This window comes from Carassius gibelio, chromosome A5 (assembly GCF_023724105.1).
Source record: "Carassius gibelio isolate Cgi1373 ecotype wild population from Czech Republic chromosome A5, carGib1.2-hapl.c, whole genome shotgun sequence".
Taxonomy (NCBI): Eukaryota; Metazoa; Chordata; class Actinopteri; order Cypriniformes; family Cyprinidae; genus Carassius; species Carassius gibelio.
The window spans coordinates 30,998,554-31,026,383 of NC_068375.1; the positions used below are offsets into that span (position 1 = coordinate 30,998,554).

The 27,830-nt window shown below is 37.1% G+C and overlaps 1 protein-coding gene across 6 annotated transcripts; it reads left to right on the forward strand.

Moving 5' to 3' along the window:
• The first annotated feature begins 1,852 nt into the window (after window positions 1–1,852).
• On the forward strand, window positions 1,853–27,515 carry LOC128012059 (rho guanine nucleotide exchange factor 9). 6 transcript variants are annotated; one of them, XM_052594991.1, is made up of 11 exons: window positions 1,853–2,036; window positions 12,804–12,983; window positions 13,313–13,396; window positions 19,052–19,267; window positions 20,163–20,342; window positions 20,442–20,674; window positions 20,856–20,985; window positions 23,358–23,489; window positions 24,696–24,939; window positions 25,172–25,240; window positions 25,623–27,515. In XM_052594991.1, exons 1-11 carry the CDS (start codon window positions 2,028–2,030, stop codon window positions 25,793–25,795), a joined length of 1,650 nt encoding a protein of 549 aa, XP_052450951.1. In that variant the 5' UTR covers window positions 1,853–2,027; the 3' UTR covers window positions 25,796–27,515. The 6 variants fall into 6 exon arrangements, with proteins under 6 accessions (XP_052450951.1, XP_052450968.1, XP_052450959.1 ...); XM_052594999.1 differs by lacking the exon at window positions 1,853–2,036 and adding an exon at window positions 2,545–2,798; XM_052595008.1 differs by lacking the exon at window positions 13,313–13,396.
• The last annotated feature ends 315 nt before the right edge of the window (window positions 27,516–27,830 follow it).

A 27,830-nucleotide genomic window follows, 5' to 3' on the forward strand; every position in this document is an offset into this window, starting at 1 on the left:
TGCAGTGAGATATAATAAGCGTCATCTAAGCCTGTACATTTGGGATACACTTTTATGCATACTGACTTGCACTGTATTTAAGGCATACTTTTTTTTAAATCATTGTTTGACTTCCTTTGGGAATCAAACTCATATATGACCTTAATGTTAGTTTATTAATGTTTATGTAATTATTTATGCAACTTTTATAAACTCATATAGCGAGACTATGGAATATTTCAAAACTCAATTTTCGTAAGATCAATTATATATATATATATATATATATATATATAGCAAACCTTGAACCTTACAATTTAAACAGAATTTAGTACAATTATAATATATGTTAAATAACATAAGGATGCATCAAATGACTAAAAACAGAATACCGCTCTACCGATTGGTGTCAGTAAGATGGATTTTCTGAAGCAATTAACACTTTAATTCAGGAAGGATGCATTAAATTGATCAAAATTGACAGTAAAAGCTTTGACTTTGGTACAAAAATGCTGATCTTTAGAATCCCAAAAAAATGTTTTCAAAAAAATGTCAACCATCACAAATATATTTAACATTAATAATAAGAAATGTTCCTTGATGACCAAATCAACATATTAAAATGATTTCTGAAGGATCATGTGACACTAAAGACTGGAGTAATAGCTGCTGGGGGAAAAAAACCCCTGAAAATATATAAAATAGATATTTTAAATTGTAATAATATTTCGTAATGTTTATGTTTTGCTGTATTTCTGATCAAATAAATGAAGCTCAGTGGGCATAAGAGAAAATCCTTACGGACCCAAAAATTTTATACAGGCACTGGCTCTAACTAATGTGTACCTTCATAGCCATCAAGATCACCCTTTAGAAATGAAGTGGTGATTCAAACATCACTAACTCCTCGTCTTTCAATCACATGCTGTATATAATGCCTGATGGCAGAGGATAATCTGCTACAGCACATCTCCTCTCACCAATGAGATCAATGTTTTCAGTACCATATAACATCAAGCCTGCATATGATGTTAAAATAATAATAATAATACACTTTTTAAAAATGAATGATGTCCTTTAAAAGTAAAGCTGTAAAGCTGTACTGGACTGTAAACTTGTCTGCATGCTGCTTAATTAAACATCTCAAGTGCTTTGACTAATATTTAGAAAAACACCTGCACTTTATTCTGTATTGTATATTCTGCATGTATTCTGATTTTGCCAAAAATTAACAACTCTATACTGTTCTGTTCCACTGAAGTGTTTTTTTAAAACAAATTAGTTTACTTTAAAAAGCATGGAAACTGATCTAACAAAAAAAAAAAAAAAAAAAAAAAAAAAAAAAAAAAAGAGAAAAGAGAGAAGGAATTAAATAATATAGCCTAACTTGATTAGAAGTAGTAGCAAAAATTAAGCTGAATTAATCAAATTGCAGTTGAGAGACCTATTCCTTTTTAGGGTAGCTGGGATTGTTTTGCATGTGATTGGACGATTATATTGGGATCTTTTTATTGCTATTGATCTTACCCATGACCCTGGACATATTTCAGGTGTTGTATAATTTGCCAGGCATGTGTTAAAAAGATATATAGATATTCTGCGTGCTTTTGAATGATGTGAAACACCATCCAATTTTTTCTTTGTTTTTGCTTATTGGACATTTTCTTTTCTACACTGAGATGTTCCCAAGAGCCAATAGCACAGCATTATTTTTATTTATTTATTTATTTAGATTATGTAATGTTTGTAGCCTCCTCAATAGCAGAGTGAAGCACCCCTTTTTTGACTGATGGTTGGCTCCTAAGTGTGTGTGTGTGTGTGTGCAAGCGCCGCCCATGCTTCAGCTCTATTCATAGAGAGAGAGAGAGATAGAGAGACGCAGACTCCCACCTCGCCGTGAGAATAGAACGGTGTTGACCGGACGTGCGTTTCTCTTCCACAGTAAACCGCGCATTGCTAACGGGAGCGCGGATACAGGGTTGCAGCTGGCGTCGGGGGCACGAACCTGCGGAAAGGACACGGATCCTGCACCGGGACTGACCCTGAGGATGATGAAGGTGAGGTTGACTGTGATGCTTACCGACGGTCTCTGTTAACGGATACAAAAAAGAAGAAGGTTGGGGGAGAGGAGAGGACAGGAGAGGAGGGGGTATACACGAGCTGAATAGAGGTCACGAAAGCACGATGTGACATCTCGACAATGTGAAGTATTCTTCGTGTTATTCACCTGGGAGGCTGCGAGTTAAAGGACGCTACCCCTCGCGCCGCTATCCGTCCGCACGCGCGGAGAGACTCGCACCGTTCCAGTGCTATAGAAACGGAGAGATGGAGCGAGCGCGCGACAGAGGGGGATACCCAGCACATCAGCGCCGCCTCGGGCATGGCAGTGACGTTGGTGTATTTTGCGCTCTCCTAAATGTGTCACAGTGCCCGTTAGAAGCTGTTGACTTTAACTGAAGCGCGACGTAGGTGCGTACGCAAAATCCCTTGTCTTTTCTGCTTCTGTCGCTTCGTTGTGGTTGTTTTTGACGCGAGTCCGTGTTTTGTCGTTTATTGATTTTAAGCGACCGGCATTCCGTAGTCAACTGCCGGGGCGCGCGTTGCGCGCACGCGTGCGTCCGCTTCATTTATTTTGACAGACATGATCGTTTGTGCGCAGTTTTTCTGTGTCAGACGCGAACGCGGATTTCGCGGTCGAGGACGAGAATCGCAAGGTAGGCCCGTGGTGACGCTGCTCTGGCCTCTGTCAAGCGTTTGAGAGGATAAAACCCTTAAAAGCCGTGAGGGGTTGCGACGGAGGCCGACGTTCCGTTTGTCATGTAAGTACTGTGAAGCTCGCGCAGAAGCTTCTCGCGGACAAAACGCGCGAGTGGCGAACGAGCATGTGGAAGGATGCTCGCGTATTTTGTTTCCTTAGAGGGAAATACTGAGGTGTGTCCGCGAGCTGATCTCAACGCTCCGATGATCACAGGTGCCCTGGTGCCTCTCACATCTTTAAATTCCTACAGTATGCATCATCCTACACCACCTTTAGTTTCTCTAATGTTAAATAGTTTAGGTCTGTTATAGAGGAGTCACTTATAATCTATTGACCTATAAGCACATTACATTTATCAACTAGTGATGGAGCTGGAAGAGAATTTGTCTATGGATGTATTGGGTATCAGTGTATCTAGGCAGTTGCACCTGAAAGGTCATATATTGAGGCCATGCCTTTTTTGCACACCCCATTCATCCAAGGTTCAGGTTATAAACACAAGAAAAGTTGCCATTAAATCTGTGAGATTCCATTGCATGGTTTGTTTGAATCAGATTTCACACGCTTCTTGTGCAGGTAGATGCTAGACTGTCTCAGGGGAGTGTTGTAATGAATTTCATTTTAAAGCCCATAGCTCAGTGTTTTTGCGGTACAGTTTGTCCCTACATTTTGTAAAGTACACTGTCATGGACATTTTAGAATTTGTGCATAGATTTTTTTTGTGTGTGTATGTGTGTGTGATAACAAAATATACTTGTTTAAAATAAGTATCCCTTGCATTATAATTCCAAATGGTAAACAAAAAATTTGAAGTTATGAAAAGCAAGCCAAAATGTCAGGCTAAAAAAGACACAGGCTAGCAATTCGAAACTGACACAGTTTGTGTTAAGGTGTAATTGTCACAAATGTGGCTTGTACACTGTTGTGCAATCTTTGTTGGTCTAGTAGAAGTTGGAAAGTGCTATATACCTTCTTTTCTGATCAATCGTGGCTCTTCTTTGTTTTTAAATCTTGGTGAAACGTTTGTGTTGATGTTAAATGAAACAAGAGGTGATACCAGTTCTGTCATATAAAACTATTTCTGCTCAAATTATATATCAGATGTACAAGTCCTTCAAACCTCAAAATAGGTTTGAAATTTTCTGTGCATTTTTACTATTCCCATACAGAGACTTACAGACCCTGTGTGCTTTCACCTCAGATAAGTGATGGTCACGTATGATAGGGATTTCACCATTACTAATTGGTTAAACTGATGGTGTTCCAACATGCTTATCCTTAACCTGACCCCTTCTAGAGGACAGATGCATTTGGTTATTCTCATTAAAGATGATTATGGAATCACTGCCATCAGCTAAAACGTGAATCAGCTGAATCATTCCCTTGACCTCATGTTGCTCAAACCCTCAGCCTTAGTGTTTTGTGTGTTCACGCTGCAAGCACATATTTGCAGACTGGGGTTTTGTTGTGCTTTGGAGAATAATGGTTCAGATGCATCCCATTGAAGTGCTGAAATCATTGACTCACAGTCTCTACGGAGAAACAATATTGCTCCGGAAAACTGGCTTACTGCATCAAACTTCCTTGTAATACTTCAGTTGGACACTCAAAACCACAATACACTATCTATATACATATACCACACCCCCCCAAAAAAGAAAGGTACAAACTACAAAGACTGTGAGTGGTGTGATACATCTTCTAAAGGTATATGTATACCATTCAGGTATTTACACTTTAGGTACTGATGTGTAGTACCTTTAAGGTACTAATACGCATATTCAAAGGGTAAATAATGTACAAAGGCATACATTTTATAATACTGTCCATAGGTGTACCGTTTGACAGCTTTTGTACCTTTTTCTGAGAGTTTAATGACCTGTTTTAATTTTAAAACAGAGTATAAATGCTTTATTACCTTCCAATATTCCTCTAAAGCAAAGTAAACATTACATACAGCTGTAACTGCCATGTGATATGAAGCCACTGACACACCAAACATATTAAGCAATGTGTTTATGTTCTGTCATATAATATTAGAAACACCAGATGGGAAATATTTGGATATTGTCACATGTAACGCGGTTGTACGCACACATTGCAATTATGCATTGAGATATCAGTTAGCCACGGTGCAGAATGTTGAACGCTGACTGTCATTCTGTATTGCTAGGTTAAGGCAGGATATTTCCCTTTTGCATTAGCATGCAGTCCTTCTCTCCCAACAGGTCTGAAGCACCTGTTAACAGTGAAGGGAAGTCTGGGAAATGTACTGCCAATGTAAGAGTAACTTGGACTTGAATGTTGCAAATGGCATCATACAGTTTGCGTTATATATGCCCTAGAGACAGATTCTCTGCCTTCTTTTAGTGCGAAATCTTGCATGTTGGTGTATTCGTTAAGACCGAAGCTTACAGAATCACTTTACATCCTACTCTTGAGACACAGACAGCCTTTAATCCTGTCCTCTGTAGCCATCTTAAAATGCGCTAGATTCAGCTCGGAAACACTTACGTAAAAGGTGATCGGAGAACAACCAATGTATGGAGGTTTCCTAGATAGTATGGCGCTTCTGACCTCATGGTGCACATTTTACGGGTGCGTTCTGGCCTTTCAAATCAGCGGCTTTCAGGACCGTTCCACTGAGCTGGTGTACGACATTCACATGGAGAGGCATGTGCATCTAAAAATATGACTATGAAAAGAGCGGGAGTGGGAAAGAGCGGGAAAATCAAGAGAATGGACAGATTTAGAAACATCTGCACTGGGAGCGTAGGCTGGGAATCCTCCCACCCACACACACAAACACGCACACATGCCTGTATCAAACACACATATCTTTTGCATCTTTAATGGCTGAAAGGCTTTTGTGCATTTTCTCTGCTTGTGTTTGTTTTAGGAACAGTGTGGGCAGGCAAAGCTGCATGAGTTTAAAGCATTTATAATCCAAATTTAGACTTCAAGAAAAGTGCAAAATGTTTTACCAGGGCGATTCATATCGACGTGGATGGAATAACTGGCTTAACAGCATCATATGGCTAAGCAGCTCAGACTCAAGTAGGTCCTTAAAACATTTGATCATAATGTTACGTCGCTGTCTGCGCATTTAGTTTCTTTTATTGTCTCTCCCAGCAAGATATGATGAGAATTAATGGCTATATGAGTTTGTGTGTGTATGGAGTTACAAGAGCTTAATCCATAGCGTAGCAGTCTATGTTAATGCAATCTCTCTTTCTTCTGTTCTTTCCCCCTCTCTCGCTCCACGTGCTTTCTCCAGTTCTCTCTCCTAGACTCCTAGCCCACTGTACTCCCATTACATAATCGTTCTCCCCAGTCAGGTGTGTGTGCGTGTGTGTCTATGGCGAGGCAGCATTCTCTGGTCTCTTAGATGTCCTGTTTTCCTTTTTTCCCCTCTCAATGCTATAGTCCTCTGAATTAAAGGGTTGTTCTTTCTATAAAGCAGAATAATGATACTGGATGAAGGAGACACTTTATTTTCTGTTCAGACACCCAGAGCTCCTTGTTTTGTTGAAGGGAACTCAGGTAAGCTGCATCTGGATGGAGTGATGACAGTCAGTGAGAAGTGAAGTGCTGACAGCAGCTGTTCTGCTGGAGGGGTGGAGATATTAGATTATTGGACGTGGGATGTTGTTAGAGGACCTAATGGGTCATTTGGACCAGATGTTGGGTTAGACACCCTGTTGATTATTTTTAGCCTCTGCTATGCCATTTGTCCAAAGAACCACAGCTTTCTTGGAGCAGATTTTGTTGACATCTGTGCTAGTGAGGGGACATTTCCTTGCGAATAACTGAAAATTAAAAGGTAACAAAACTGGTTTTGATCCATCCATCCATCTGTCTGTTGTTCTATCGTTCTGTCCATATGTCTTAAACCTTCAGTTTTAAAACACTTTTTAAAATTTGAATCAAAGCTACATTCCATTTTTTTCAGTAAAAAATTTGAATCATATTAAGTTCTTTGAATTTAAAGATACAATATGTAATTTTTTTATTGTTCAAAATTTTATTAATGAGCAAGTACATTCATCCATTTTCCAAACCGTGTTCTTAATCACTATGTTACGCCTATAATTAGTGTTTATATTCAGACTATTTTAGACCTGTCGGGATGACAACCACTGTGGAGTAACACATATCCATAAACCGAGAGAAGTATCTCCAGCTAGAGTGTTCTTCCGCAAGGTACATTCAGTTTTGTTTATTAACGGCAATAGCAGCAAAAGTTACATAGTGTGCCTAAAATGAATTGTGATTCTACTTCCTTACATTCACATTTGAATTGCAGTTTTGATTCTACATTCTAACTCGATTCAGATTCAGAAATTGTTATTTAAAAGGCATTTTCAATTCACTTTTAAACCCTGGCTATGAGGCATGTTACATTCATCTAAAGCCAGAAGCTAGAGAAGACAGAATGGTCTAAAACAGTAAATTGAGACTCTCTTCTCTCATCTCTTGTCAGTTGTCAGTTTAAGGGAAAGCTCAGTGATTTGTGTCAAATGTTTAACAGATGCCCATTCAGTTAACCTGTGATCCATAATCAATTTAATGTGTGTGAGGCTGTTTACTAAAGGACAGCACATCTGTAGATTAATGCAGCAAGGCATTCACACAGAGAAAGAGCGACTGAGCAAGACAGTGAGAGAGAAAGAGAAAGAATGTTCCTGAGTACAGTTCATTCATGCAGGAATCAAGGCAAGGAGGAATGAAGAGATGACACACACACACACACAAAGTCATGGCCCTCTAATGCTGGTGTTAGTGTACTGCTGTATTCTCACTCTTTATGAACAGATTGCCTTGGTTTGGCTCTTATAGACACAATTTCATCCCGCTAAATTCAACACCATCCAATCTGATAATCTCAGGGGCTGTTACATCATTTTAGTGTGTGTGTGCGGTGTAATATTTCAGTGTGTGGTTGATAGCCTACTATACAGCTCTGTTACATGCAGTGCCACATGATAATATCTCACATGAGAGTAAGCTGTGGATGAATTGGGATGTTTAGGGTTGTACATGATCCTCATCAGCTGATGTCTTTTTCTGTTCTGAGCTCTGATGCTAGCTGGGACAGGAACACAGCTTTTCCACTGCAGTTTTTCTGACTGATTTGCATAATCCTACTGCCTACTGTTCCCTGAGAGAGATAGAAAAGCACGTTGCAACATCATTGAAACTGCACTGAGAGACATTTCTTAACTTCTTAGAGGTATCTTCTTCTTAACTTAAACGTTGAACTGTCTTTTTCCTAATGAGCCAAGAAGTGATGAGTGAGAGGATAACAAAATCATTTTGAGAGAATTAATTATGTTTATGAATTTACTGTATGACAGTTGGTAAACAGATATTGTTTTATTAAAGCACAAATAATAAATTCCTTTATGTTTTTATGAGTTGAATCATGGAACAAAAAACACACTGGACTGTGAAATTATATTAAGTACACACAAAAAATGCTGGGTTATTTTTTTTTACCCAAATGCTGGGTTCAGCCTGTTGGGTCATTTATTGGGATAGTGCTGCTGGGTCATTTTTACTGTCAATATGAACCCTGTCACGTACCTACCCAGCGCTGGGTCAATGTAACCCACTGTCGTGTAGTCTGTGCTAAGACAGTTAAAACGATATATTTTGTCCTGAGAGAAAACTTGACTGACGGAAACCTCCTGAATGAAATTAAGGTTTGTATTAAATTGTATTCCTGTCAAATGTTTACTGTATAAATAGGAAAACATCTGTAATCTCACATTTCCTTTCTTGTTTAAATGTACGTCGCAGCTAACATCTGGTTGGAATGCTAGCCTTTAACAAACGCAGCATTCACCGGATTTGCACTCGAAGAGTACGACGTGCTGGTACCATGTGGACGTTTTATCTCTTACTAAACGAATGCGCAACCAGGGCTTAAAAACAATGATACTTCACTGTTATTTGTAACAATGTTTCCATGCCCTCCACAGATTACAACGGGCGCATACAATGAGTGGGCGAGCCTAGAGCATTGGAAACGGAGTGAGGCCGGTGGAGTTAATGATAATGAGCGACACCTGCTCCACTCACCGGTCTCGAGTCCCACAGAGAGCTTCAGAAGGATAAAATGAGGAGTAACAACAGTGGAGGACCAGGACCAGGACCAGGCCTGGACCTTATGTTGTTTTGGTTCTGTTTGTGCTTGGTAGTCGTCCGTGAGGGACCGTTGTCCTATTTTCAGTTTTTTAGCACATTTGTAGGTCAAGAAGAAGGAGGCGGGAACCGGTGATCATTTAAACAAAATTTTATACAAAAATAAACACAAAACTGAAAATAGACTGCCACGCACAAACCCCACCAGCCTCGCTCCGCTCCCATGGCTCTCGGCTTTGCCCAACTCGTCACAGAGCACTATCGATGTAATGCGTTGCAGGTGTGGTCACGCTATTCATTTGACGGGTTGAAACTTAAGTGTCTGACAGACAAGACAGCACGAGGTAAAGCTGTGTTTGATGTAACTTTTCAAACACAAATAAATGATAAGTCATGATTATAAGTCATTAAATGAACTGGAACAGCCTACTGATAGCAGTTTTCTTCTTCATTGGCTGCTCTCACTGCACCTGTCATTTCCTAAAACCTTTACTGAATGTTTATGAAGATTTTATGATTGTTAATGACTGACTTGACTTTGAATTAATATATATATATATATATATATATATATATATATATATATATATATGTGTGTGTGTGTGTGTGTGTGTGTGTGTGTGTGTTATCTGTTCTTGTCCTGAATAAAACAGATTTTAGAATGCATTTGTATTTAAAAATAAAAAAACCCTCCATTTAGTTTTCTGACCCAGCACTATGTCAAAACACAACCCAGTAAATGGGTTAATATAAAACCCAACAAGCTGAGTCAAAATTACCCAGCATGTGTTCTATCCAATAATTACCCAGCGGTGTTTGCCAAAACCCCCCAGAAATTGATGTTTTTAATCCCAGTCTATAATTATTAATAAAATATATTATAAATATATTAATGAAGCAATATCACACAAGCAAGAGTATCTCAGGCAATTACAGGTGTCTTGATATTTACAAAAACAGCACAGTATCAGATGAGATATTGCTTTTATATTGTAAAAGTGAGTGAGCAAGAAGTTATTTTTCACAGATTTTAGACACACATTTGCCAGTAATTTTGTCAGTTTTTGCTTTGCTAATTAAAATAGTTTCAAACAAACGACAGCAGAATTAACAACAGCAAATCACTTTGAAACACAATAATGCCATTTTGTTGCTGAATGAATTGAGTGAATCATTCAGTGATTCACTTACATAAACAGCCATTTGTTTCATCGTCGAGCAAGTAATGCAGGTGCAGTCTTCATATCCAGTTAGAAACATGTACAAGACATAAATAATGTGTTTACACACACACACAGATACATATCACATCTAAAGAAAATTCTGTACAGTAGATATAAGGCATATTGATGGTGGAGCGATAATTCAACCCTTAAAGGCTGTGTGTATCTACATGTCATAGCACACACACACAGACACATGTACACATATACACTTGAACAGCAGCAATGGAGTTTAAATATCAGATCAGCCGAGAACTCTTCGCATTTAACCACAGCGTGTTGTGACACCGAGATAACAACTGTGGGGATGTGTCTCAAATGCAGTTGCTTTATACAAATCAAACTGATTTTACTCTTTCTGCTGACAACATAACATTGTTTTTCTCTTTAAATGCGCAAAAGATATTTTTTTACAGCTTGGCTGCATCTGAAACAGAGTGAGATAGAGAGAGGAAAAGAGACTGGAGTTGTGGGGGTGAAATCTTGGAGCTGATTATGTATGAGTGTTTCTGTGTAGAGAATTACCCAGCCATCATCTCAAGTCACTGTCATGGGCTTGTATATGTGAAAGTCAGCAGGAAGCAATACTATAACGCATCTTTTCTTTACTCGAGCGTGGAAGCCATGTATGAACACAAAGGAACCGTGAGATCCGGTCCGTTTCAGATCTGATTTAGAACCGGTTCAGAAGAGAACAGCCACAATCTGGGTGTCAACCGGTAGTGACAGCCACATTCGGTTTATTTCATTAAATTAACAGTCACAATGGAATGTTTTGGTTGGGTTGAGGAGTGCTGTTTGAATGGAATTGTTGCCAATAACTAGCAGTCTGTTAGAACCACTGATCTATTACAATTATCTATAAAAGTGAAGCCACCATGCTGCCATATTGGTATTCCCTAGAATTCTTTTGCATATTTTTGAATTAATAGAAAATCACACAATTTGAATGAGAAAACGTACTGTATGCTTTGTACACATACCTTAATTTGCCTTGTGCAGTTATACACTGTTTATGTAATTTTGTTGTATTTATTATAAAGTAAGCTAACTGCAGATGTTTCCCAAAAAATATTAAATGAGGTTAAGATTTAAACTCTGGTTAAATTAATAAATATTTCAACATGTATGTATGTATGTGTATATATATATATATATGTATATATGTATATACATAACATTTTACTCCTATGGAAAAAATAATGATAGTAAGAAGCAGTAGAATTTGTACAAGTCTGAATTAGATGTTGCTCAATCAGGAAATTAAATATATGCACATCATAACTTATTCAGAGAAATAATGCTGACTATATACGGTATGAACTTTTTTAATTTCCAAGATTTGAGTTTCAAAACAGCAAAGAGCAATATAGTAATAGAGGTTTATATTGCAATATTTATTGTATATTCTAATCAATGTCTGATACTAATACCAGATATATATTCATGTTTAATATTTCCTTCATAATTAAGTACATAAAGAAATATATTTTATGTTATAAACACCCATCTAAGCATTTTCATTACATCACTTATCCTGTCCGAAAAGACCATGAACACTGCAGATAACATCTGAAGTAAAAATGTATTTACATACACATATCTTTAATGCTAATCCCGTGTGACTGATACTCTTCAAATGATTTTAGGTCAAGGTTTTTGCTGTTCAGAAAGCTATGAGCAATCCAGTCATTATGTAGATCAGTGCTTATAACTAGCTTTTTTAAAAAACCTTTTTTTTTTTTTTTTTTTTTTTTACAATTCAATAATAGGATAGTTTAACAGTTTGATATAGTTCATATATTTTATTTATAAATTATTTGTATAAAAGATTTGCATAAATATGTTTGTTGCCAAGAAGCAACATTTTGTAACAATAGAATGGATGTGAATATAAAAAAATATTTATTATACACTACTGTTCAAAAGTTTAAAACCAAGTCTTTTTTTTTTTTTAAAGAAATGTATACTTTTGTTCAGCAAGGACATTAAATTGAAAAGTGACAATAAAGACTTATATATCATGTTCAAATAGTTTCTATTCCAAATAAATGCTATTCTTCTAATCTTTATATTCATCACAAAATGTCAAAACAGTGTTATGATTTTCACACACAGCAGCAAAACTATTTTCCTCACGGATAATAATATAAGAAATGGTTCTTGAGCACTAAAGCATGTTCGAATGATTTCTGAAGGGTCATGTGACACTGCTGAAAATGCTGCTTTGCCATCACTGGAATACATTACATTTGAAAGTAAATTAAAATTGAAAACAGTTATTTTATATTGTACAAAATATTTCTTAATATTTCAGTTTTTACTGTATTTCTGATCAAATAAATGTAGCTTTGGTAAGTATAAGAGACATCTTTCAAAAACATTAAGCAATTCTATCAACCTCAGTTTTTTTGCTGTTAACACTAAATACGACTATCAACTTCTCAGCTAAAAAACAAAACAAAACGAAAATATGGGTATTTTGTTTATCCTATCAACCTCGTTTTCCCTCTTTTTCAAAACTGAACCAAAGCAGCTGATACAAATCCAAATGCGATACAGCGTTATATCTCAACACCCGTCAGTTCTGTGGAGTGGAAGTGACTGTTTGATCTTAATCCAGAATGTTTCTGATGTTATGTAACTGTTGTCCTCCTGTAGCTTATCCTGCGTCTGTTCCATCTATCTTTCTGTAGTTGGTCAGCGGAGGCTCTGTAGTGAATGCCGAGGCAGTATGGGACCATGTGACTATGGCTGACCGGGAGCTGGCCTTCAAGGCTGGTGATGTCATAAAGGTGTTGGACGCCTCGAATAAGGACTGGTGGTGGGGTCAAATCGAGGAGGAGGAGGGCTGGTTTCCTGCCAGCTTCGTCAGGGTGAGTCCATCTCTGACTTTTAACACTTTCCGTCCGACATATATCTGTCTGATGGCCACCTGTCTAACAAACACCTTTCTAAGACACATCTGCAGAACCACAGCTGTTTTCATATCCAATACCGTTTTTAACTGAATAGAAGTTAGATGAAAGCTGTTTAAAAGAGATGCAACACAATATAGAAATTGACAATATAACCCATTTTCAGGTAAATAATTCAATATTAAAGACTTACAGACGCACCTCAGTCAGAAGAGGTCACATTCTTCCGTTTAACCTCCATCTTGAACCCAAACTCTTGTTTGTGTTGCTGTTGTTGTTTCTCTAAGGTGGAGTCCCACCCCCCTCAAACCAAACAGCTTTTTTATATCAACCCTGTCGCTGCATCACGCCTCACAAACACCACAGCTAAGGTGCGTTTTTTTTTCAAAACCACTGCTTACCGTTTGACCGTTGAATGCATCCCATCGCTTACTGCTCACATGCTGTCGCTGTGTTCCAACGTTTCCTTTCAGCCACAGTTGCTGCGCTTCGCTTCAAAGGCAACTTATCTTCTGTCCGGGTCTGTCAGAAAATACTGAAATAGGAGAAAGATTTTGTTAATGCAATGCTGACTCAATTATGACATTTAACGATGACTACTATAAGTATTTCCCTCTTTTCTGGCAGTATTTGGTGACATCTTGTTTTTTGTTGGTCTTAATTTGAGCCTCTCTGACTGCTAAATGTCTATGTTTAATCATATATATATATATATATATATATATATATATATATATATATATATATATATATATAAAGAGAGCTACAGAGGTAGAAAACTCAAAAATAGATTTTCCGATAGAAGTTTAAACATAAATCCTCAACAACAATTTCATCAGGCCCTTCAGCGATTCTTCCAGCATCTCTCCTCCACCTCTAAACCAGTCCTCAAATTGTGTCAAGGGTCTCACTGGGGTCCCATTTCAAACACTTCTCCCATCTCTACCGTTTCTCTCTCCATAGTAATCCAGTTTTATGCATGTACCCCTCCAACTCTTGTATATAATATAAACCTAAGCTGTATTTAAGTGTCTGTTGGATTTTGAGTATTCGTTTATCAGTTATAATATAAAACCCAGCTCTAATTTTCATGAGTAAAAAGGAGGTATTATGAACATGTTGCACAGTAAAACTGAAATAATAATGGTGTGCGTGCACAACCATTTGCAGTTGTTGATTTTCAGGTGTGTCTAACATTAGTTTTTAGTTATAGAAATTTAATTAAGTAATCAAATGTAAAACAGCATTGCAAAGTTGACTGTACAAATGAAAGATTAGTCTTTATTAAAGTTACAAAAGCTATTCAGTCAAGAACAGCAAGTGATTTCTTTGTTGTTGCTGTTTGATCAATATTAAGAAAGTGCTGTCACTTTAAGATAACGCACTGATCCAGTGCACTGATACAGTAGGCCTACATTTAGCCGGCTATGTCTGCTATAGGATGCTCACCAAGACAAGGCATTTTTACATATTATTTTTGTGTAAATTTGTCCATTTAAACTCAATATTCAGAGATAGCTCTATATGCTCGCGTTCTGTGGCATGGGTTTTCACCGTAGTGTCCATTACGTCACCCGTAGTCTCGTGAAGAGAGTTTTTGAAGCTTAAAGTGTGCAGAGCGGGCCGTCTCCATCTTGGCAGCGCATCACCATGCGACTCTCCCAGGCAATCAAAAATGGGCAAAAAGGCGTGAGCTGGTTGCTGAAGCCAGTGTTTGGAGAACCGTACGGTTCGAACCCTCCCACCTACCCTCCTAGTGCATACTATACTATACATACTACATAAGACATATTATATTGCAATTTATATATGATTTATAGAAATGAATACTTTTATTCAGCAAGAATTCATTAAATTGATAAAAAGTGACAGTAAAGACAGTATTCATCAAAGAATTCTAAAAAAGTATTGCAGTTTCCACAAAAATATCAACACTGATAAAAAAAAAGAAATGTTATTTGAACACCAAATCAGAGTATTAGAATGATTTATACAAACAAAATACAAACGCAATTAATTACATTTTAAAATACATGAAAATAATAAATAATTATTTTAAATGTTAATAATGTTAGTTAATAATGATACTGTTTTTTTTGGTAGAATTAATGCAGCCTTTCTCTGAGTAATTCCAAGCTTAGCACCGAAATATGAACATAAACCCTTTTATTGGGGATAATGGGTGAAAGGATAAAAAGTGTAGGATGAGATTTGCTTATGAAAGAGGAGTTTGTTTGTAAAGGTGGTGCTCTCTTTAATGGGATTTTTATGTAACTTGGTCTTAACTTTGGCTACATACGTTGAGCTTCCTAAGTGCATTTCTCAGTTCCCCTTTTTGCTTTCAACCTATCTTTCTCTTTCCTATCTACTCTAACAGTCATCTGTCCCCCTTCCTCCCCAAACACACACTCACGCAGATGGCAGGTTGTGCAAGCCACTCTCTCGGGCATGACAGGTGTGAGAAAATCTCTTCGCGAATATCACCTGTGTCCACACAGACAGATACAAATTTAACACACACACACACACACACTATGTCAGTCTGTACAGCACAGTCTTCATTTGGACCCTTTGGGCATCTCTTATGCAACATTGGGAAAGGACAAGAAGAAACAGACAGGAAAAGAAAGAGTGTGAGAGAGATGGATGCGTTAGAGTCTGAAAGCATTATGTCACACCAGTTGGTGGCGCTGGCCTGCAGGTTTAGCGTTTCTCTCCTGCTGAGACCTGGAGCTCTGGTGTCATCAGAAATCATTGCTCACTGTTTACTCACAGTCCACGCACAACACAAACTGTGCCTGCATACGACGATCAGCAGCATTGTCAGGGTTAGTATTAACATTGTCAGTATTAACAGTGGCGTTAATAGTGTTTTAATAATGAAACATTACATATATAAAGACAAGCACAGCTTAAATGTGAGGTAGGCATTTTATTACTTTGCAAATGCAATTCTTGAAACAATGACTATTTGCAGTCAGATGTGGTACTTGTTTTTTGTTGTTGTTTTTTTGTGCAGTCTGACATGTGAACTTGAATTGTAGGCAGGACTACGGATTTGTTGTTTAACTGATATTTTTCTAACTCTGTTTGATGGTGCTAGTAGCACAAACCCCACACACTTCACCTTTAATCTGGAGTTTAACGAGACAACATTAAAACACTTGAATATATTTGAGTATATCATTTAAATCAAAATGCATTTAATACACATTTTTACACATTTATTGAAGTTCCATATGAATTTCTTGAACTCCAAAGCTTTATGTTAATATCTAGAATATTTTAAAATAATAAAAAAAATATATATATTTTTTTTAATTTTTAATCTAAATGATAATTAGAAACCTAAAAATCTTTTACCTAAAAAATTAATGCTTTGCGTTCTTCTTTTTGTCTCATCAAATAACTCACAACTTGGGTAAAATTGCTGTACTGTGTGATTTATTTTGCAGCGGCACTGTATACTGTATGTAGTAGCAGCACAGCAAACTAAAACCAAATAATTCGATTTTACTTTGTGCTACTTCACAAATGAACCCTGTTTACAAACAAATTTATTGAGGTAGCATTTTTATGTAGTTTGAATAGTTGCTTATGGTGAACTTAGCTCTGATCTTTTAATGGCAAATCAGAGAGTGAATGTAACAATTCTAAATACCCAACTAAAAGAGATTGATTAATGTCCCTTACAAGGATTCGTTTTTGGTCTTTGTTGTAAGATGCTGACACCTTTACGCTGTATCCTCTGTTCTGCTGTGTATTGTGTTTCTCTTCTCTGTTCAGTGAGGTTGAGTCATGAAGCATAAAATGAGACGTCACTTTTCATTAGAGGACAGGAGAGAAGAATAGACAAAAAAAATAAAAACAGATTGCTTTGGGAGGAGATAGTGAGTGAGTGAGAGAGAGAGAGGGAGGCTAAAATAGATTGGAAACTGCGAGGAAGGAAAGAGAAGATTGATGTTGGCATGTGTGTGTGTGTGTGCGCAGGTGTGTGTGTGCAACATCTGCATCATCAATGTTCTTCTGATTCCTCTATTTCTTGAAACAGACAACCGTAGCATCACAGGTTGTGTAGCCAGGCAGCGGGATCACTAAACTAAGCCTTTCGTTTGATGAGGATGAGGACGGACAGCTAGCAAGGGTAATGCACTGGAAAGTTGCGCTGAGGCAGAGGTTTGGAGGTATACAAGTATAATTTGAGATTTTAATGAGATCTTAATCTGAGAAACATCCTTCAAGAGATTAGACATCATATCCATGACTCTGTGCAGAAACAGAGTGTGTGAGACAGAAAGAGAGAGAGAGGGCGAGGGAGTTGTGTATTTATGAATATCTATTTTTCATTTTGTCTTTTTTTCCAGTATTTGTGACTCCAGATCAGGTCCGCAGCAGTGTTTGTGTGTGTGTTTATGTATGTGTGGTCAGATTTTTTGCTATATCTATATGATCTCAATGTCCCTGCAAGGTTAACAAAACCTGAAATCTCCTACACTGTGGTGACCAGCCAACAGTTTCCATGAAGAATAAAGCTTAAAGGGACATTATTTACTCATTCTCGTGTCATTTCAAACATGTACACTGCCCCCCCCCCCCCCCATAAAACTGGTGGAAGACCCTTCAATAGCAATATTCAGAACTTTTGTTGAATCAGTTGATCCAGTTCACAAAATATGTTTGAATTATTCAATAACAAATAGTATTGATCTGTTTCTCACTGACTCAGTGATTTAGTCACAATGGTTGACAAATGTCAACGACCAATATTTTCTTCAAAAATTCACTTTTAGTGGTCCACAAAGGAAGAAAGTCATACATGTTTGTAACAACATGAATGTGAGTAAAAGAGGACAGAATTCACATTTTTGTGTGACCTTTCCTTTGAATAAAGGGTCTAAAATAATGTTTTAAAGGGGCAGTTTGAAATTATTTTTTATTTATGTTGGTTTTAAAAGGCTAGTAACATGAGTCTTCATCTCATGTACTCAAGTCATCGCAAATGTAAATGATTTGACATATTTTTCAAAATTATTATTCTTTTCTTAAAGGAACAAGTTCACTCAAAAATGAAAATCATGTCATCATACACTCATGTTGTTCCAAACCTGTATGATTTATTTATTTTTTTCTTGCAGAACACAGCAGAAGTTAATTTGTCAAGTGCTTTTTTGTCCATACAGTGGAAGTCAGTGGTAATCAAAATATTCTTCAAGATATTTTACTTCATATTTCACAGAAGAAAATAAGTCATAGAGGTTTGGAACAACATGAGGATATAGATTATCTGAGTGAATTAAAACAGCATTTTCAATTTTGTGTCAACTATTCATTTGAGTTATACCTTTTATGCCCCTTTAAAATGTAAAAAGTTTCTGTGATAGTATTAAGAGTAGAATATATCAATATAGCTCAGTTTACAAAATGTGTGCACAAACATGGGTTTTTATTGTGCACGCCGTGTGACAGAGTTTGTGCGTGTGCTCGCATGTGTGTTCACATCAGTTGACTCACCTGGGAAAGCAAATGATAGGTTACGTAATCAGGGCAAATAAAATCACATCAGATTCTTTCAACTAAACACACAGACACAAACATATACTGTGTTCCCAAATGTGCGCATCTGTATGTCCCTCCTTCTGTTCCCTTCTCCTGGCTTATGTGTGTGTATCTTGGCTGCTGTGTAACAGGTCCAAATGTAAATTCATTTAAGTCCTTGTGAAAACAGATTTTTATTAGTGTTTACTGCAATGCCTCTAATGTGGATATATGCAGCTGGGACCGGTGCCACCAGAGGGCACACTCTGACTCTTTTTTTCTTTTCTTTTTTCACATCAATGTAACTTTAACCCCTGAAGCTTTAAAAGCCCCTATCTAGACCTTTTGTGAAAGCAATCATTCAGGCCGTTAACTCCGGATGCTCTGAGTCGGATTCTAATCGAACGTGAGCACAATTAACGTGATTACTTTAATTGATAATAACAGGGCTTGAAGCTCAAGTCATGTCTGTCTTGATGTGTGTGTTGTAGTTATGGGTAAATCAGGAGGAAAACAGCGTGGTGGAGGCTGCCGAAAGCTCCAGCGAGGTGCAGAATGGCCATGCAGAGGCTAGTCCAAACCCCAGCACCAACTGCTTGTGTCTGGGCCAGGCCACTCAGAACCGGGACCAGATGAGGGCCAATGTCATCAATGAGATCATGAGCACAGAACGACATTACATCAAACATCTGAAGGACATCTGTGAGGTAAAAAACACATACCAGCCCTTTCAAAGCTCAGGAGACCTGATTGAGTTCTCTTTTAAGTATCATGTTTGGTTGTCTCAGATGTTTCTCCTAATATTCCAGAGAAGAAATATACATAAACACAACTGAGGCTTTTTAACTGTTAAAAGTATAAAACTATAACGTTTATGTAAATTGCATAGCTCAGATCATTTGTTCTTGTCAGAATCCGATGAGATATATTTTTTTAAATCTTTTAATTGTTGGCTTGTTAAATGTGAGCATGGTATGTGACATTGCTGAAATCTCAATAGGGAACTCCAGAGAAGACACATGTGAGATTACTATGCTCTTTTCTGTGATTTGCAAAGTCTGCATTTGTTCTAAATTTAATTTCTTGTCTATGAGAAAATGTATGGTCAAAACTGTATGTCTATGAAATGTTTAAACTTACACTAGCATTCTAAAGTTTGGTGTCAGCAAATGTTTTTTGAATACTTTTATTCAGAAAGGATGCATTAAATTGATCAAAGGTGAGTGTAAAGAATTTTTTTTAAATCGACAAAAAATATATCTATTTTAAGTTCTTTAAGTTTAACTTTTGAACTTTGTATTCATCAAAGAATCCTTAAAACATCAAAGCAGCGCAACTATTTTCAGTAATAATAACAAATAATAATAACAAATTATTCTTGGGCAGGAAATCAGCATATTAGAATTATTTCTGAAGGATCATGTGAATCTGACAACTGGAGTAATGATTCTGACTGCTGAAAATTCAGCTATATAAATAAAATCAGTTAAAACATACAGCCTTGGTGAGTGTAAGAGACTTGTTTCAAAAACATGATACAAATCTAAAAAAACGCACACTCTTGAATGGTAGTGTAAAACTGTGATTGTGTTTGCGTTTTAGGGGTACCTCCGTCAGTGTAAAAAGAGAAGAGACATGTTTAACGACGATCAGCTGAAAGTGATCTTTGGAAATATCGAAGATATTTACAGATTCCAGTTGAGCTTTGTCAGAGACCTGGAGAAACAGTTTAACACTGAAGAACCTCATCTCAGCGAGATCGGACCTTGCTTTTTGGAACACGTCTGTATTAAAACACAGAAAATCACACATATATACACAACGAGTCGAGCATACAGATTTTTTATGTTTGTATGCTTTTTTTTTTTTTTTTTTGTACAGCAAGATGGATTCTGGATCTACTCGGAATACTGTAACAACCATGTGGATGCCTGCATGGAGCTCACACGTCTCATGCGAGACGCACGATACCAGCACTTCTTCGAAGCTTGCCGATTGGTTCAGCAGATGATCGACATCGCCATTGATGGCTACCTGCTCACACCAGTCCAGAAAATCTGCAAATACCCTCTACAGCTGGCAGAGTTACTGAAATACACAGTACAAGAACACAGGTACACAAACACAGATGTGTGTATTCCGGGTGCATCGTGAAGATAATGGTGGTCAGGTCTACAAAATATATGACTGTGTAAACTAAAAATTTTGAACTGACATATCTGGTTTCCAATTATCATTTTGACATGCCTTTTTTCATTTTTGTCTTTCGCTCATTCTTTTCCCTTTCTCTCCCAGTGATTATCGGTATGTGGCTGCTGCGCTTGCTGTAATGAGAAATGTCACTCAGCAAATCAACGAACGCAAACGAAGGCTTGAGAACATTGACAAAATCGCCCAATGGCAGGCATCGGTACTGGACTGGGAGGTTTGTGGCCAAAGCTTTTCAGACAAACTTAATTAATAGGATAAAAAGAAGAGCAATGGAATAGTTGAACCTGAAATTATATATAAATAATGATAGTAAATGAATAAATGTGCAGCGCAGCTGTGTGTATAAATGCACCCTACTGGCTAAAGCTTGTATAATTAAAGGGGTGGTTCACTGTTTTTCTTCTAGGCTTGATTTTGTTTAAGGGGTGCAGTCTAACATGTTAATGCTTTGTTTAAAAAAAAAAAAAACATTATTTTCCATGTAATTACCTTTATTCCACATCACTCTGTCCCTACTCTGAGAAACACGCTGAACATTTCCTGATTTTATGAAGCCCCTCCCTCAGAAATAGGCGATGGGCTCCAGTGTGCTTCTAAATGTCCCGCCCGTCACCTCAGCGGCATGTGCTGCGGTTGCATTGTAAACAACGGCGTTGTTAATATCACTTATAAGTTTAAGCCCGATTAAGTAGCAGAGAAAATTATTGAAGAGGATCGTGCAGAACCTGTGCAAGCACGGCTTTTAATGTTAGACCTGTGTTTTTGTTTCTCATACTTTTAGGTATGCTGTTATTTGTAAATGTTACTGCTTATGTTAGCTTTTAATATACGGTTTTATCCTGATTAAAGCTTTAATACAGTATGGCAACTGCACGCGCATCCATGTTTAACGCTTCTTGTACAGTAACTATGTGAAAATAAGTTTATAATTGGAACAGGTCATTGTTGGAGCTGAGCTGAATGAGAGAGAGAGAGAGAGAGAGAGAGAAAGATGCAGAGTGTGTGCAAAGCAGGGGGGTGCGAGGAACAGTATTAAAGGAGTAGTTCACCCAAAATTGAAAATTTGATGTTTATCTGCTTACCCCAAGGTATCCAAGATGTAAGTGACTTTGTTTCTTCATTTGAACCCAAACAAAGATGTTTAGCACAAATTGTTGCAGTCTTTCAATCATATAATGTAAGAGGCTGGGAATCACGGCTTTGAGAGTCAAAAAACCATACACAAATAAAACCAAATTAAACCCTGTGGCTCGTGACAATACATTGATGTGTAAAGACACAAAAAGATCAGTCTGTTGAAGAAACTGAACAGCATTTATATCGTTTTTTACCTCTGATTCATGCAGTTCAAACTGTCCTTGGGATCAGACATCTTGGATGCCCTGGGTGTAAGCAGATAAACATCAAATTTTCATTTTTGGGTGAACTATCCCTTTAAGAACCGCTTTAGAACATTTGTTTTGAAACCTGTAAATATATTAGAATCGTTAGAAGACAGAAGTGTGATTCATATTTGAATAGATTTTTAGGTGCACTTCTAGTTTTCTCTTCTTCTTCTCTAAGGCAGAGCAGCATGGCCTCGCCCCCTTTGCTGCCTTTTCCTGAGGGCGGACTTTATCTTGGTTGTTACGTCACAAACCTGGGAAATAACTTCTTGTAGTCCCTACCAGCCATTTTTGTAGGCATTAAACTGCCAGAACTTTGAAATATGATATCTCCGTTTGCATTGAACTTTTAGCTTCCTAACTTTGCAGATTTTGTTTATGCTCAAACAGCAACATTACCCACTAACTAACGTTAAAAAAGTGAAATCGCAATCAACCCCAACCAACTATCAACCAAAGAAGTCTCTAGAAGTGAATATGCTTATTTGATGATCAGTTATTATAAGTTATTATTGGTGCTCAAGTATTAATAATAGTTGTTATTATTTACACATATTGCTGTGTAATATTTTGTGGAAAGGATTCTCTATCTGATTTTTTATTATTATTAAATGTTCAAAAGAACAGGGTTTATTTTGAAATGGAAATCTTTTCTAACAAAAATGTGTGTTTACTGTCACTTATGATCAATTTAATACATCCTTGACGGATAAAAATCATGAATTACTCCAAACTTTCAGGCCCCACTACAATATCAAGCGGCAAAAATGGTTTTCAACATTGTTAATGATACTAAATGTTTCTTGAGTACCAAATCAGCATATTAAAATGATTTCTGAAAGATCATGTGGCACTGAAGACTAGAATAATGGCTGCTGATAATGACATATTAAATAGAAAATTACATATTACATGTAGAGAAATTGTAATAATTAAAAAAAATAATAATAATAATTGTAGATCAGATAAATTCTGCCCTGGTGAGCATAAAGAAACATTAAAATGATTATTCTATTTAATATCTCCTTTTTCAAAAGGAGAATTCATCTATACAAATTCAAATAAATGATGCATGTTACTGACATGCAACCTGCACCACAGACACCATATTTAATTTGAGAGCTGCATATTGAGACATAAACACATAAGAGCCTCAGTGGTGTCAGATGTAATGATTCATTTGTTTTTCGTTTGTGTGCAGGGTGAGGATATTCTGGACAGGAGCTCAGAGCTAGTGTACACTGGGGAGATGTCCTGGATATATCAATCATATGGGCGCAGCCAAACCAGAATCTTCTTCCTATTCGATCACCAGATGGTCCTCTGTAAGAAGGTGAGAAGAGAAATAGGGTAGAAAGAGGGGATGAAGGAAATAATGACATTATAATTCATTTTTTAAATCAGTTTTAATTGGGACACATGGGTCTGGAAATGAAGTGTAGAAAACTTGAAAAATTAAGTGATGCAGATAGATATACAGACAGACACTGGAACTTTCATTCTGAGAGCAAAGATACAGAACCGAACCAGACAGGCATCCAGAAGCAAATAACTATAATTAAATTATAGTAGTGTAGCACAACCGAGAGAAAGAAAACGTGTCTATCAGTATATTATAATCTGTGTGTTCGGTCTTTTGACAGTAGCCTAATAAAGCTGTGCTGTCCGTCATTAATGTTAATCAAACAACAAAAGACAAAGAGACAAACAAGTAATTAATATTCATTGATTTAGTTAAAATATGCTATTATAAATTTGAACAGAGGTTTTTATTCTTATTTTACATGTATACTTGTAAAATAATGGATCATTAGGTCATGAATATTGTCTCAAATGTCATGGAACGGCATGGAAATTAATTTGTAAAAATGTGTATGAACCCTGCAGAAGCTGTTTGTGTTTTAGGTGTCCTCCAAACACCCTCAAGCTCAAAGCACACGGCCCATTTTTACTCTCCAAAAAGGTGCAAAAACAGCTCTCTTCAGCACAATCTGAGAGACACAGGCAATTCAGCAACACAAGACAGAGACAATCAGCACTTTTCATATCAGTTTCTTAGAAGACTGATATGACATTACCCAGACCAGCTATTTATCAGCTAATCGGTCAAATCAACAGAGTATTTCCATAACCAACAAGTAGCCTTTCTATTTGTGTCCAGTTATTAATTGTTTCAAAAGTATTTTAATGAACACGCTGAACAGATCGGAGTCTATAGTCTTCACTTAATCACTATAATCTCTAAAAAAATAGACGACACATATATTTTCCCATATTGTAGGTATATAGTTATAAACACAGACATATATTTAAATGTGTAGAACAAAAATGTATCATGGCCAGTCACACTTGCTGTCACATTGAATACAATCTCCTGGTGTAACAAGTACATTGGTGTTTGGAAAGGAAAGGAGGTGGAAGATGAGAATGATGTATTAGATGTTTCGTGCTGGAACAGAAGAATCAATCAATCGTTTCATTCTATCAGTAATCCGTCTGGATTACAGACATACTCATAAAGTCTCTCCGCCTTCCACAGGATCTCATTCGCCGTGATATTCTCTATTATAAGGGTCGGATTGATATGGATCATTATGAGGTCATTGACGCAATCGATGGCCGAGATGATGATTTTAACGTTAGCGTGAAAAACGCCTTCAAACTGGCCAACAGAGACACAGACGAGATCCATCTGTTCCTGCCCAAAAAACTGGAGGAGAAAATCCGTTGGCTTCGGGCGTTTCAAGAGGAAAGAAAGATGGTCCAGGAAGATGAGAAGATTGGTGAGAATTTTTACATCACAAACAATTGATAGTTTAGTTCTTATGCTACTAAAAAGTTGAACTGTTTGCTTTTATTTTTTAAATTGAATACAAAAGATGTCTTTTGAAGAGTATTCAGTCCAGTCTTTACGATACAATGATCAAACAAGTTCACAGTGATTTAAACTTTCTTTTCTTCACATGAAGCTATTAAATGTTTACGACGAATATTGTCTTTTTTTTGTCCCTTTAGGGTTTGAAATCTCTGAATATCAGAAGAAACAAGCCGCCCTGACCGTTAGGAGAGTCACCAAACAGAAAGGTATGAAATCTTGAAGCCTGTTCTTGAAATATGTTCCTCATGGAATTGAGATGTTCTTAGAGGTTGTTGTGTCTCACATCTATGACGGCTGCTTTAGGCAGAAAAATATTTTCGCATAACACAATTTGCATTCTAATGGCCAATAGATTATACTGTGTTCTGTTGTATTGCTGTTACCATGGTGAAAAAATTCCTGCTGAGAAAATTGAAGTAAATTGAAAAAATTGATATTGTTTTGCCTTGCAATAAATGGTACTTGTGGATGTTACATACAGCATAAAGCTACACAAATGTCAAATAAATCTAATAATAAGCGATGTTAAACAGAAAAATGGAGTTTATGCATTAATCATTGTGCATTCGTATGTGTCCGTCTTCTCAGGTGTGGGCCGGTCGGGGCCCCCAACATACCCACCTCCTTTGGACCCCATGAACCCCGGGCAGTACCTCCTCCCTGACGGCTACGGGCAGGCGGACGGATATGAATACGAGCCCAAACGCAGCACATCTCCCTTCTGGCAGAACTTCAGTCGGTTGGCTCCCTTTAAAAAATAGAACACATATCCACCAGGGGTGGGATACACCAGCCCCTGTATACTTGGAAAAGCACTATTCTACTTAAGATACATCTACGGGATTTGAGAAGGACCCACACACACACACAAACTACAGGAGAGAGGACAGACCTCGCTTTACTGGGGTTTACCTGGCGTATTACTTTCACTGGGGTTACGGGGACATCTTGCTGGGCTGGCTGCACCGAATACTGCACACGACAAAAAATCACGCAAACACGCACACACAAAACATCGATTTTATTCCTCGGCACTCTTTTTAGAGAGGTTTTAAATCATGAAATATGGAAAATCTCTTATGGTTCCTTCTTCTCTATACAAATCGACAAGATAGTGAACTTTCACCGTTTGAAGCACTAAACCACGGTAATGACTCTTGCTCTCTAGCGCCGCCCTGGTGTTCCTCCGTGCACTGTGACTATTTGGGGCATTGTCTCTCACCCAGTCTCTCTCGATCTCATACTCCACATTATCATCTGTTTTTCCAACAGTTTCAAGTCTGATCAAAGCTGAAGATTTTTTTTCCCTGGACAATTACTCCTTGGATGGAACCTGCTGCACTCTTTGGTTTGTTTTGCATGAGATTCAGTTCATTACAGGTATTTTTATTTATGTTGTTACATTCGTATGGGTCTCAAAAAGAACAGTGGATCACGATTTGCAAATTTGTCGCGCAAGTTGTGCTTACACTGGTCACGGTATACTGGAACAACTTTGACATTCAGAGAGAACTTCAATCAACCTTTAGATACCTTGATTAAGCTACAGACCAGAGAAACCTGAAGGAGGAACAGTTTTTCTCTGAACAGAGGATCTCTGTAGTGTGTTTACGTCAGAGCCTTGTTTATCCTTAGGTCTTGATCTTGGTTTCACCATTGTTTCCTCTCTCCCGTCATAAGTTCAATCTGACAGAAGACCGGAAACCCCCCCAAAAAGTAATAATGCCACCTCTGAGCCCTGCCTTCATTTTATGAGGAATGATACCCGGACCAGGGCAACTTTAATCCTGCTGATCAACTTCATAATGATGTGCCAATTCATCTCTAACGTGCCAAAATAGTCTAGTTGGCAAATTTTCCTCTAACAGGTGCACTGGCATGTGCAAATGCCAACCCCATGAGCTGGTTCCCCGCCATGTGACTTCTCAGGCGAACATTAAGTAAAGAAATTTGGTTATCGCTGCTAGGATTAGCATGACATAGCGTTTGTTTTTGTTTTCTGGTTTTGTTTTTTTGGGGGTTGTTTTTGGTTCTCTCTATATATATAGACAGTATATATTTATTTATTTATTTATTTATTTTCCCCCAAATTAAGGGACCTGTGCAAAAATTAATTTATGGTATATTTCGCGTTTTTTCTGATAACTTTCAAAGGATAGTATTTAGTCCACTCACAATATTTAAAGTATTGCTATAAAACATTATTTATTCTATTCAAGTGTGATTTTCTTTTTTTCCATCTTGTTCCTCTTTCTATATTTTAGAGCTTCTGCTGGAGTGTTAAAGACCCTTTTAGGGCATAAAAATGTAAGAGGACTTTATGGAAGATATATTTCACACATGTGTACTAAGTGCCACATGAAACTATTTATGTTACAAAGGAAAATATCAGTTTAATATTTTTGATTCAGTGATCTGATTGAAATAACATTATATCATTATTTCATAATAAACTTCATTATGGAGAAAACAGAGTTGAAATTAGTGTTTCCTCTGGTCTCTTTTTATTACTCATTTTGTTAAACACAATGATGCTGGTTTCATTTAGATTTTTTTTTTTAGGGTAACTTAAATTACCAACATAAATTGGGAAATGGCTTATGTTCCAAAGAAGAGTATGCAATGTTTTAGGTTTATAAGATAAAAAGAATATATAAAACCACACGGTACTTAAAACTAGTATTAAACTGTTTCGAAGATGTAACAGATATAAACTATTCACTATTTTTTAGGAAATTAATTCTTTTTATTCACCAAGGACACGTTAAATTTGTCAAAAGTGACAGTGAAAATATT